Below are 13,319 nucleotides of genomic sequence, written 5' to 3'. Positions count from 1 at the left end.
CTTGGAGAACGTTTTTTTTTTAAGAAACATACATCAAAATATGTGATTTTCACACACCTAATGGAGTGTGCATTACAATGTGTTCTTTCCTTTTTTTATTACAAAATCAGTCTTGTCTCACAAAACCCTGTTATTTCTTCTACTATACGGGGACGTCCATGGGCTTGTGGGCGGCTCTTGCAGAGGCGTATCCTTGTGTACTCGGTCTGTTCTGGAAGAGCATAGAGCGACCGAGGCGAGTAACATGGACTCCTCCCACTCAATACTAGCTACCACGGGACCTGCACTTTCCGCTGGGGAGTAGGTGGTACGCAGTGAGCGGACCGATCGTTATTGGACGCTGTGGGCTATAGTCTGATGGGCTTCTTCAACAGCCAATAGTAGAGACGTAGCTGCCTGTCCTCCACCAATAGGCGCATGCAGGCGGAGACGCCTCTCGGAAGCGGGTGGGCAGAGCCTGACCTGGCTGCTCGTTTGGCATCGCCGAGCTATCGAGCGAGAACATTCTTGAGGTGAGTGCGATTAAGTGACTGCCTGTGCCTCTTCGACACGACTGGAGTAGTTTAATTAAGACCATGTAGTTTTCATCAGTGCTAACCAGTGAATATAGAGCTCAGATGTGTCTTTTTCAGCGGCTTGCGCGAATAATTGTAACTGTCGTATGTGTGTATTAACCTTTAATTAACTTTTTTTTTTGTATCTATTCCCCCTAGATTCCCTGGCTCAAGGGCATCTCATCCGCCGGAGGATTATCTACCCCTGCTGGATTTCACGGCTTGAGCAGCCCATACGGCACGGTGGTGTGCCGTTCCTAACCAAGTCTATCTTAAACGCCCCACGACTCAACCCTTCAGTTCATCACACTCCAGGGCGAGCAGCGTTGTGTTTATGTCTTTATTTGACGAAAACGGTGAGTGCCGTCGTGACACAGCAGATGAAACGAGGCAGTGGGCAGCTGCTTTAGGGATGCCAGGGCGCCGCCGCCATTTTCCCTTATGACACCTATGCCTCGCTCGCGGCTTCTCGGCGTTAAGCGTCAGCTCTTTTAGAACACCAGTGACGCATCCGCCCGGGGAAATGGCGGCTATGCAATATGGCGGCCGCACGCGCGGCCCTCGTGACGGAGTGGGTGCGTTGTGACGCACTTAGCCGTGCTTCGACCACAGGCGACTCTCCGCCCATTTTCCGGTTACAATTTCCGCGTTAAGTCAACAAGAATCTCATTCTGGTTGCATAACAAGGACATGGTGTTTGATGTATCGTATTTGGATGGTCGGTGAACAGTGGATTGTGATCACCGTATTTTCTGCGACGTGGTAAATCGTGTGTTTTGTGGGGGGTGGGGGGAGTCACGGCGAATCTGCCTTAGTGTGGGATGGTCCAGGTTGTGTATAACCGTAGTGCGCATGCGCGTTGAAGAGTTTCTTCTAATTGCTGCATCGATGACTCATTGGAAGCGCGTGCAACCTGGGGGTGCCTTGGGAGGTGGGAAGCGAGGCTAGGAGTTCATGCGGTGGTAAGGAAAACGAGGATTCAAAGGTCCCACTGTATCGGGACACTAGAAGTTAGGCATAAAATTTATCGAAGAGCCGTATGAAAATCCGTCAACGCAGACTCGTTTCGTGCGTCTTTTGAGTAGTAAATGGCATTCTAGGCGAAGTAGTGATGCCATCTTGTTTTGGTGGTGTTCGGATGAGCATGTTGCCCGTTACCGTGGCACGTTGTGTAGGCCCGAGTACAACGCGCTGTATGCCTAGTTTCGAGCGATTTCTGCGTGCTACAGTTTTTGGCTTATTTGGATGAAGGGAAGTCAGGCGAAAACTTCTTTGATACTAAGGGAACTGGGATGTAAATACAGGGTACTGTGGCGGCATAGTTTTTGTTTAAATGATGTGTTGTGTTCGTGACTAGTTAAACATGTAACGTTTTTAGTTCTATCGTATGGTTAGTTGGAATTCTTCGTAGTTGATTGCAAATGCAGTAATAGTAATCTCGTTATATAATCAAAGTTAATTGCGACCCAGAGACATCGTGACTCTAAATCATGGATGGTAGAAATGTGAAGATGACATATGTATCGTGGCACTTACTGTAGTAACTTTCTCGATTGGAATCCGCCATCAGTGCCCACACTTGTTTTTGTGTCCACGGTGTTTGTTTAATTTTATTGGCTTTGCATTTAGTTGTAAATGTTACTCGGTGCTCCGTGGTCAATTTTTGCAGTTTTGGGGAATGTTACTATCTGCAGTTCCGGAAAGCATTGATTTCGTCACGGTGGCATCAGTTTAAGTTGGTGGATGTGTGAGAGAGCAGCCAAATATTAATGGACCAAAGTGGGCTTTGATAGCGCCAATGGTCATTAACCTTTCCTGTGTGCCAGACTTTTGGCAGTTTGGAAGTCAAATCTAAACTATATATATTCCACGCAGGGGTGTAAGTTTGTTCAGTCGCGGTTGTCCTCAATTAAGGTTCTCAAGTTGTGTTGCTGCCTACCGTAAATATGGGCTTAATTTAATGCCGTGTTAATGTCGCAACTTTAATTCTCTGGCCGCCATATCTTTCTTCGTTAATGCAACAAAATACCAGGGTGTTTATTATCTTGTTAAGATTTCACTGAAAAGAATGAACCAATGAGAGGGAGTTTATTTCCACTGATATAGAATAAAACTATACTTGCCAGACATTTTAGAACCATGGCCTAGCTTTTAGAACGTCAAACCTTTGCTTCCCACCTAGCATTAACGGACATGAGGCGGGGGAAATTATTTAATGTAATAGTATACCTACTTTCCAAATGCCTTGAATAACTAAAATAAAATACTATTGACATTTTTTTGCGCTCTCCCCTAATGGTAATTGTAAAGGTCATGACCAGATTGTACTGCGGCCAAGCTATTGATATGTATAGCGATAGATATAGCAGTTTTATATAGCCATTACACATGGCAGATCAAATGAGCATTACATTACTTAAGGTCAGCCATTTTATTTTAAACATATGAGATTTGTGATTTTCCCAGAGCAAACACTGGGGCTCCAACCTGGTTCTCCAGATACTAAGCAATTATGGCCATTTGGTCACATCCATGTTTTTTTATTTGTGTGAAGGTCAAACACAAATGGGATGATTGTGTATATGGTTATGTATAGGAAGCACTTTATTTGTTGAAATGGCTTTGAAGTGTCAAACAGAAACTTGGAGATACTACGAGTGTTTGTTTTAACACCTGACTCCATGATCTAGCACCTTTTTGAACTGATTGTGCTTGAGCAATTTTCAGGGTGCATTTGTTGGTATCCTTGTTAAATCAATGAAGTCGCAGGGATTGTGAAAAATCCTAGCTTCACACAGTGTAGCAAATGTCAGTCTGGAGAGTGGTAAGGTTTTAGTATGTAGTTGGTGGTGCATTTTGGAGCACACTGTTGCAAATATTCGTAAAGTATCATGCGGCAGGACGCTGTCATTGTCAGAAAGCCCATTTAAGGTGGCCAGTTAATTTACTCAGACAACGTTTTACAGATAACTTTTCAGCGCACACACACATGGTGTGGATACCTGGTTTCACTGAATAGCCAGTCTTGCTCCTAACTATGTGTTTCCGTCGCCCTTAAGAATAATAACGTTTCTTCCCTGCTTGCTGGTACGTTCTAAATACGTAAAGTTCATTTACAGCTACTTACATTTTGTTTTTAGAAATACTTCCTACAGCCTTTCTTTTAACACCTGTACTCCAGCAAGTTTTTCACATAGGTACTTATACAAGAAATCCTCTCACTTTGCAGTCAAAAGTAAACGCCAGTCCCCATTTAAAAAAAAAATCAGTTTGACGGAATATGTAGCCATTGACCTTGGTCTTTGAAGCACAGCAAATGTGATGTGATAAATGTAAAAGCATCTTCATTGCTCTTTCCTGACCCACCTGAAATCGACAGGGGAACCCACTAGTGGATTAAAAGCTAGATAAAGATTATTTCTGATGGCCGACAAGCTCATCAGTGCCACTTCTATTCTTGTTGTAAAAAAGTGAGTGTTGTACAATGTTTTATATATTCAAGATAAGCCTGAATTCAACCAATCACTACCCTTTCCACTGATTTATTTGGCTGGCGTTAAAGGACTGTAGAGATTTGTTTCAATAAGATCAGCCAATGGCTTTTCCAGAGCATGAAGCACTAATCCATGCTTTATTGCTTTTTGTACGCCAGTATAACGGGACTTGAAAAGGTAGAACGTGGTTTTAAAATACAAACGAGCAAGTAGTGCCTATATTGGGACCAGTGAACAAAAATAAGTTACATCGTTCCAAAGTGACAAATTAAATACTTCTTGGAAGCAAGTTTTACAAAATTGAGGTTTTTTACCATTAAAACTTTAATTAGCAAAAAATGGTTGTATTGAATTGCAGAATTCTTATTTGTCTTATTGGAGTTCTTTTCGTGTATTAAATGCCTCCATTTAAACGAGAGCTAATGTCAAACACATTGTGTGTGTGTATGTGTGTATATATATATATATATATTTATTTATTTTCTGGTTTGATTCATCCTCCTAGTTGAGGATCCCTTAGCCGACAACTGACCTTTCCAAGACAGATTTTTTTTTTTTTTTAAGGTTAGAGTAAATCGGGTGTCTTACTTTTTACACCCATAATTGAGTTGTTGAAGCTCCGTCCTATAGTGAAGTAATCAAAATGTAAAATACAAACATGAAATACGTTTGCAGCGATATAACGGCTGTATTGTGGACTGCTTCATTAGAGAACAGTGAAAGGATTTTTTTTTTTTTTTCCTTTACATCACTCACCATTTAATCCTCCAATGTTGCACCCACGCCGGTAACTTAAAAAATAGTGCACGAAGTTCCCACGTTTGTTGACTTATGGATACATTCCTAGCTTTCTGAAAACTGATATTACAGTGGATTTAAATGACTGTCTGAAAGGAGGAGTGAATGTTTATTATATACAGTTTTTTTTAAATGGAACCTCGGTCTTAAAGAGAAGTAAATTCCAAGTTGTGAAGATGGCTCCAAGTTGTGAAGATGGCTCCTCCTTTGGTAGGATCCTTTAGGTAGAACACTGCAGTTCACTAATCTTAGATGTACACACGTTAGTTACTGATAAAGTTTCATCTTGTGAAGGCCCCCTAATAGCTGTGCAGAAAGTCTGAATTGACACTAGGAGTGTGGAAAGTATTCTAAGTTAGTCACTCGTATAGCAAAACTTTCTACGACCTTTTTAATGCTGCTGCTTTTAGGTCTGTCTTGAAAGAAAACCTGTTTGCATGATTCCTTATTGATGCTTTAAAATGTAAATTGGGTTGGCTTTGGCTCCACCTTTTTTTTTCTTTTTTCTTTTTTTTTTTTTTTTCAGTCCGCTCAAGCTATTGACTGCGTGGTGTATCATTCTACTTGTAATAGAATGCTTACAATATATCTCCTAATGGAAAGCAATGTATCTCCGAACTGCACATGATGTAGTCATTGTTTACAGAAATTAAGTTCATTCGGTGCTAAAAATGCAAACCAGAACTCTTGGCTTTGTCGAAGTTTGTTTAAATTTGTCTTATTTTGCAAGATGTCATATATACATATATATTTTTTTTCCTTTGTAGAGCTGTTGCGCAGCCATTGGTACCTGTATTGGGGAAACATAGCACACAAGCAGGAAAATCTCTGCCTCTGTGGCGAAAACATTTTCATGTCAGAGACCGAGCACTCTTGCAATTGTTTATGTCATCCACTCTTCTCCAGACCGAAGATACCAAAAAGTTGCAATCAAAGATCTTTTTATCTTGCTGAAAAGGCTACTAATAAACCAAAATGTCTGTCAACGTCAACCGCAGCGTTTCCGATCAGTTTTATCGGTACAAGATGCCCCGTCTGATTGCTAAGGTACGTTTAGTGTTGTATAAATTGCATAGTAACTCTAGAATATATTTATGCAAACGTTAACACTTATCTTTTCTTTAAGGTCGAGGGCAAGGGAAATGGAATAAAGACGGTGATAGTCAACATGGTTGACGTTGCAAAGGCGCTTAATCGGCCTCCAACGTGTAAGTATCTTATTTTTTTTTTACTTAAAGCAGGTGCAAGGGGAATTTTTTTAAGCCCATTCCGGGATGTGTGCTTTTAGTCAATTTGGTAGCCACAATTTTTTTTTTTTTTTTTCCTCTTTCTCCTTCTCCTTCCAGATAACAATATTATGACAGGTGGAAAAATGTGATTAAAATGCACCCAACATAGTCAAGATGGTTAGAAATTAGTTTTCTATGGGCTATTGATACAAATTTGCATCCCTTTTCAGTAGAAGAATGCTTCTGAAAAACTTCATTAGTGAGAGGCAGTCAGTAATTATCTTTTTAATGCTTGAAAATATACCATGTGGGGTGGTTTGTGTTTTTTTTATTTTATTAATGGCGGCAGAGCTAATTGCTGACTTTTTTTTTTTAAATGCACGTTATTGTAGGAGACTGGCTCAGTTTACGGTGCACACTTATGGTGTGGCCCCCTATACTGAGTGAAGGCAACCCTTAGCGATAGTTAATAGGTGTCCAGACAGCTAAAGCTTATCCATGAGGGCTGGCTGGAAACCCCAAAAGACTGGGAGGAGCAATGCTGGGGGTCCTCTAAGGAGCTCACTCTGGTATCAAACATGTTGTGGTATTATTCTGGCATGTTTGATAACAAAACATGCCTAAGTTAGGAGTTACCATTATGTAGCTGGACCTTTGTCAGTACATGGGTAGAATTGCTTCCCTGCACTTACAAAGTCAAGGAAATTGAGCTGGAGTTCATAGGGGCACCTCCTGCTTGTGCAGGGGTGCCCTCACACGCAGGTACTTGTACCCTGCCCTCTGGGCTAGGAGGGCCTGCCATGAGGGTGACTTATAGTGACCTGGTGCGGTGATATGTAGTGAAAGGGCAGCCCTGCAGCCCATGGGGGACCCCTGGTGCCCCAATGCCCTGGGTACCATATACTAGGGCTTACATGGGGGCACCAGTGTGCCAAGTCCTAAGCAACCAAATTTAGAGGATCACAGTGAACACAGTCAAAACACACTGACCGCAGGCAACGAGTGGGAGTAACCACCCCAGGAAGAGGGCACTTTCCTGCACTTTGAGGCTAGCCTTGCCAAAGGTAAATGACTCACTTCAGTGGCAGACATACTGGCCAGGAAAATAGGCAGAAGCTGACTGAATCTAGTCAAGATGCGGTATTAGCTGTTTGTCATCCGCATAGAAAACTGCCTCAACATTAGACTTATTTCTCCTAGAGCTTATTGGCATCCTGCCTCTTCATCATGCTTCACACTTTTGCTTTCACATGAGGCCAGTACAGGAAAACCTATGAGAACCAATGGTGACAGAGGACAACCTTTTCTTCTCTGCTCTTTTTGGTGACAAGTAGGAACGTAATGAAGTGCCCTTTGTGTTCACACCTACCATGGATTATGTACTTTCATGGATTGACTTGCTTTCAAGAAAGTAGTCCTCAAACAGATTGGTTCCCCACACCACATGCTGGTCCCTTCTCTGTTAAAGCAGTAGCACTACTGACATTTAACAATCTAGTTTATTTCGCAGATTTCCCCACAAAATTGGAGATGTTTGTGTGTGGAATGTACGTTCTTCTTTAAACTGTCAGATGCACAATTCACTGAAGGTGTTGATGTATATCTGCAATCTTTCCTGCCTTATTTAAAAAAAAATTAACTTTCAGTTTTGCCTAATGAAATGCTGTTAAAACAAAGTCTGTTTATTAATTCAAAGATAGCCAGGTGCGATGGGATTATGGTTAAATATGCCTTCCTTTATAATGTTTGCATTTAGCAAGTAGATGATTTGAGCAGTTGAACGTTTTAGGACTGCATGCCTAAATATATATATTTGTTTTCTCTTTAAGATCCCACCAAGTATTTTGGTTGTGAGCTGGGAGCTCAGACACAGTTTGATGTTAAGAATGACCGTTTCATTGTCAATGGATCTCATGAGTCGAATAAGCTGCAAGACATGTTGGATGGATTTATTAAAAAATTTGTTCTCTGTCCTGAATGTGATAATCCTGAAACTGATCTGGTAAGCAGCTGTCTATAAGCAAAACCGATAAACTCTTTGTTGGTGGCAAGTGTAGTGCACTCGCTATAGTGGGTATAGCAGGCAAGGAAAACCCAACACCTGTGTGTAAGGCATTTTATGCAACATTGAGGTCTGCCCAATAGGGGGAGAAATTGATGGTTCATTTACCCCTCATATAACGATGGCACTACATGGCAACCAGCAGGTCTGTTTGTACTAATTGTGCAGTTCGAAGTGAATGGTAGTTTGTATGCTGGTGATGCCTTTAAGACAATTTTTCTTCCTACGTCTGTCTTTTGTATTACTAGCTCACGAACTGACAATGCAGTTGTGAGGAAGTTATTGCATTGTTGCAAGCAGCGGTAAAATTGTGCCAGCCTTTATGACGATACTATGGCCCCTATGAATGAAATTTCGTAGCAGCATTTGAAAAAAATCTTAGGTTATCGCTGCCATAAAGACATGTTCATTTTAAAATAACCAGTTTCTATAGATACTGCTTTGATGGTCGTTTACACATTTTCTGCAGACTTTTATTTGATGTCCATTGTAAGACAGTTGGCATTTTTGTAGTTTCTCTTGGCAATACTTCTTCTCAGAATCCTAATTGTTTTTTAATTGTACAGTTTCCACCTTTCCCCGTTACACACAAACTTCAAGTACTTCTGTTGGCTTTGGAGCATGAGGTGCACCTCACACCTGAAGAGCTGGTGCCACACGTTCAGTAAAGCTTTAAAACTGTCCCATCATGAATTAAAAATGCTGCACACATCGCAGTTAGCGTGGTGCAAGTGATTTTGGTGTTTCAAAAGCCTGGAGCCGACTTACTCTATTGTCCGGTTTGAGTTGTGGTCTGCCTCGTCATGAATTGTTACTTTTTTCAGGGGCCCCTGCCATGAGGCCAATTCAAAACACTTTATGTGCCAGATCTAGGAATAGTGAGCGTCCTCTTACATAGTCAAAATCCTCCCCAATGGGCCTTGTTTGAAGTGCCATGCTTGTCAAATCATAAAGTCAGTTTAAATTGACCTATGCTGCAAGATCCTCCACCCTGAGATCAGTTTAAAATACCTTGTGCAAAGGCTGGGCTGAATAAGCAAAGCAGGTGCGTCCCTACCACTGATGCTTTGCTAGTTGTCTAGCATACCCGTTAGGTGCAGCTGATAGGCTACCCCGCTTGCAGAGATAACATTACACTCGCTGGCATTAGGATGCCCACAGGTTGGGGTTCAAGGTAACCCCCAAACACCCACCACCAGCAACATGGGGCCGGCCAGGTGCAGAGCTCAAAAGTTTGTCGATTTAACACAGGATCTTATGGAGACTGGCTGCATTTGTAATCAGGCGTGCTTGCAGGTAAGTACCTGTGTTTTCAGAGGGCAGACCTGGGGGGTTTAGAGGAGCACAGGGGCAGGGCACAGGTCAGCACCAAACAGGGGCTGCAGGGTACAAACGCAGTGACAGACTCGCAGTGCTTTCCTATAGGGGGGGCCCTAGGGGTCACAAAGATGCTGGTGAAGTCCATGGGGTTGGTTCCAGGAAACCAAAGGCTGGACAAGGAGGATGGCCGCCTGATGGATGTTGCTGCACCAAAGGTCGGATTCTCCAAGTGGGGGGTGGGGGGGTACCCTTTGGCATCCGTAATCTTTGCCGAGTTCTGTCGCAGTCGGGGTCCTCTGGATTCAGGCTACAGGCGACATGTTGGACAAGAGGGGTCAACCCAGGGTGGGAACTTGCTCTGAATTGCCTCTGGACCAGCTCTAGTCAGTTGGGCCACCTAGACAAAGGCCATTGGCGTTGGGGGCAAAGTGGGAAGGACTTGTAGATCCGGGTGGTTCTGGAGTCCTTGGATGGAGTTTCCTTCTGAACAGGGCTGCTGTCCAATGGAGATCTTTATCTTTTTGGATGCAGGCAGTCCTCTTGGGGCTTTTGAGAGGTCGTTGGGCCTGCAGGATGAGTCCACTTCTTTTAACACAGCTTTGGAGGCTGGAGACAGGCCATTAGGGCTGGGGCTAAGTCAGTTTGCGTCTTCCGTCTTCTCTGCTGGGGGTCAGTTTCGCAGCCCCCCCCCCCCCCCCTTTTTTTTTCTGCTTCCTGTGAGGTTGCCAGGAATCTGATAAACCTGGTTCAGGGGACCCTTAAATCCTTGATTTAGCGGTGTTACAGGGGTCCGAGGACAATACCCAGTGGCTACTGTCCCCGAGTGTGATTCCACCCTTTTGGTGTCCACTCCCTTTGGGGAGTGGGGCATGACCTAACCCTAGGGGTTGTCCCAACTGAGGTGTTCATTCCTCGATGCATTCCCTAATTTTCCTGCCGGAGTTGCTGTCAAAAGTGGGGCTTTGTCAGTCAGGGGGGAGGTGGGTGCATCTCCACTAGCTGGAGTGCTCTGGGGCACTGTAATAAGCGGCCTGAACCTTTGGGGCTCACCGCCAGGTGGTAGGGATGAAGCACCTCCATCCAGTGCAGGCTTTGTTTCTGGCCTAAGAGAGCACAAAGGCTCTCACTCTATGTGGTACGAAACTCATCTGGAAGTGGCAGGCTGGCACAGACTGATCAGTCCTGCATTATAAGTTTGGCTAAAATACAGGGGCCATCTCTAAGATGCCCTCTGAGTACATTTTTAAACAAATCCAGTTCTGGCTTCAGTGTGGGCTTATTGTGCTGGGAAGTTTGATGCCAAACTACCCAGACTTTAGTGAAGCTTTATGGAGATGTGGAGTTAGTAATGACAAACTTCCAGCCAGTCTACTTTATATGACCACGCTGCACTTAAAATGTCTAAGAATGGACTTGGACACTGTAGGGGCCTATTGCTCCTGAGGCTAGGCCCTCACCAATGGTAAAGTGCGCCCTGCTGTAAGGCCTACTAGAGGGGTGACTTATCTATGCCAAAGGCAGTGGTTTGTGGGCATGGCAACCTAACGGGGGTGCCATGCAGACTGTCTTTTTCTCCCTGTTAGCACACAAGTTGCATAGGCAGTGTGCATGTGCTTGGTGAGGGGGTCCTCAAGGGTGGCATAATAAATGCTGCAGGCCCTTGGTACCATGAGTACCTTTTACAGGGGACTTTACTGTGTGCCAGGGTGTACCACTTGTGAGAACAATGGTACAGTTTTGGGAAAGAATGCTGGGACCTGGTTAGCAGGATCTCAGCACACTCGGACAAGTCAGCATCAATATCTGGCAAAACTGTGTAGGGGTGGGGGGGTGAAACCATGGCAAAAGGAGCACTTTCCTACAGAGAGGGAGTGCTCCAGCGTTGTATTGCTTGGCTGCCATGTGCCTTTCCTTTTTGTTTGCATATTTCGATCCACAGAGACTAGTTTGGCCTGCCCTTCGAGTAGTTTTGAATCCGGGTTCACTGGGAGGTTACTCGCCCATATGTGCCTCTAGGGCGACCAATGAACTATTGTCAACGGTTTATCACTGTAACAAATCGTTCTAGTGTCAATTGATGCTTGCTTAGCTATTAAGCAGTAGACTAGGATTTTTTCTGCTCATGCAGGGGTGCCCTCACACACAGGTACTTGCCCTCCTAGCACAGAGGGCAGGTGCCTGCCACTGGGGTGACTTGGTGACCTGTAGTGAAAGGGTGCATGCACCTTTTCACACAGGCTGCAATGACAGGCATGCAAAGACATTTTGCAGGGGCTCATGTGCGACAGGGACTTACATGGGGGCCCCACGCAGCCAATTTTTGTGGGAGAGAGCAGTCAGAGGTCCAGGTTAGCAGGATCCCAGTGGATATAGACAAAACACACTGACGGCGGGCAAATCGGAGTAACCATGCCAAAACAAGGGTACTTCCCTACATCTGACTTTCTCTGAGCATAAGACAGCCTGCTGTTTTCTGATCTGGCAGTTAGGTCAGGACATTTAAAGCCTCTTGTATCCATGCCCAGTTTTGTGTGTATGTGTTTTGGAGTGTCGCTTGGCTGTGCATCTGGGCCCTTTGCTGACTGTCAGTTTACCTGAAAATACTCTTGAAAGGTTTGGGCTGGCAACCGCACTTCACATTCTTCTTAGTTGTGTTTTGGGAGAATCCCGACCTTGAGCCCCACCCCCCCCAATATGTATTAGGTTTTCTGTTAAAGTCTTGACGTTTGTATGATTAGTTTGCTAGTGAGAAAAGCAATGAAGGAGGGTTGGGGCTTAAGGATAGTGCATCCGATGTTTATAACCCGTGGCCCAGGGAGTCCACATGACCAGGTCTTAGATACTCCACCTCTCCAGAGTCTAAATCTAGTTACTCACTGCTGTGACGTAGCAACAGTGGGAAGCAAAAGTTGTTCCCCATTATTGCTATGCCGTAAAGGAATACCAGGCAGCTCTGACCGGGTTCTCGGAACCTGTCAGTGCAGCACTTGAAAGCCGAGTACACAGGCCATTGGACAAGATTATTATTTTTTTAATAATTACATTCTGTAACGTTCTCCCGTTCTGAGTGACATAAGAACACCAAATGCTTATTTCATTTGAGATCTCGCTGAACTCCTAATTAAAAAGCATCCCTTTTATACAGTTATCCTTCTAGAGTTTAAAGTGGTTTGTTGTATTGAATGTGTATTAAAAGATGCTAACAAAGGCAGTTGGACAGAAGGGTTCTGGACGTGCCATCACAAGGAGGAAACTTATCAAAGTCGCTGTAGATGTCCTTGAATTCTAAAAGGAAACCTTAAGTCGATCATGGTTGTAGTGATCCAAAAGTCGGTTGCACCTAATGGGCAACGGTTTGAGCTTTCCCCTTAGTAAATTGGCATGCATTAGGAGATTGGCGTTGAATGTGATAGGACTATCTTGATTAGCTTCCATGCTGATTTGATAGTGGGAAAGGTTAAACAGGGAATATTAATTTGGAGGGGGGGGCTTGTTAACATGGTGGCTGTTAATATGGGCCTTTTTGCCGTCCACACAGTTCGAGACCTTTCAAGATTACCCCCCGAAAGGGTCGGACAAGGGATCTTGACACGCTGATGAATCGGGCACTATAATTTAGCCTGGAAATCTGAGAAAATGTAGCCAGAAAATAAATTAATGTTGCAGTGAAGAAGGGCAGTTAGGGGGTTATGTTGGAGATTATTTTAGTTTTGTTAATGGTGATTTTGCCATAAATTGTTCAAGTCAAACAGATTTTCGCTCTGAATGGCTAGCAATTTTATGACGTAATTCAGGTGAAAAGATGTTTCATAACTTGTTATAGGTTTACTTTCGAACAAAACTGCTGAAATTACTGACCTTG

The 13,319-nt window shown here is 43.8% G+C and overlaps 1 protein-coding gene across 3 annotated transcripts in view; it reads left to right on the top strand.

The window, feature by feature from the left end:
- Nucleotides 1–214: 214 nt before the first annotated feature.
- Nucleotides 215–13,319, top strand: part of EIF5 (eukaryotic translation initiation factor 5) — a 97,307-nt gene continuing 84,202 nt past the window's right edge. The window contains exons 1-5 of one of the 3 annotated variants that reach the window (XM_069207288.1): nucleotides 215–512; nucleotides 714–910; nucleotides 5,614–5,893; nucleotides 5,973–6,054; nucleotides 7,905–8,077. In XM_069207288.1, the coding sequence (XP_069063389.1) occupies nucleotides 5,822–5,893; nucleotides 5,973–6,054; nucleotides 7,905–8,077 (327 nt within the window). In that variant the 5' untranslated portion in view covers nucleotides 215–512; nucleotides 714–910; nucleotides 5,614–5,821. Of the gene's footprint in view, nucleotides 513–713; nucleotides 911–1,073; nucleotides 1,317–1,420; nucleotides 1,517–5,613; nucleotides 5,894–5,972; nucleotides 6,055–7,904; nucleotides 8,078–13,319 lie in introns of those variants that run through there. The other 2 variants (XM_069207290.1, XM_069207289.1) reach the window with 2 other exon arrangements.

This window comes from Pleurodeles waltl, chromosome 9 (assembly GCF_031143425.1).
Source record: "Pleurodeles waltl isolate 20211129_DDA chromosome 9, aPleWal1.hap1.20221129, whole genome shotgun sequence".
NCBI lineage: Eukaryota > Metazoa > Chordata > Amphibia > Caudata > Salamandridae > Pleurodeles > Pleurodeles waltl.
This window is presented reverse-complemented; position numbering and strand designations above follow the sequence as displayed.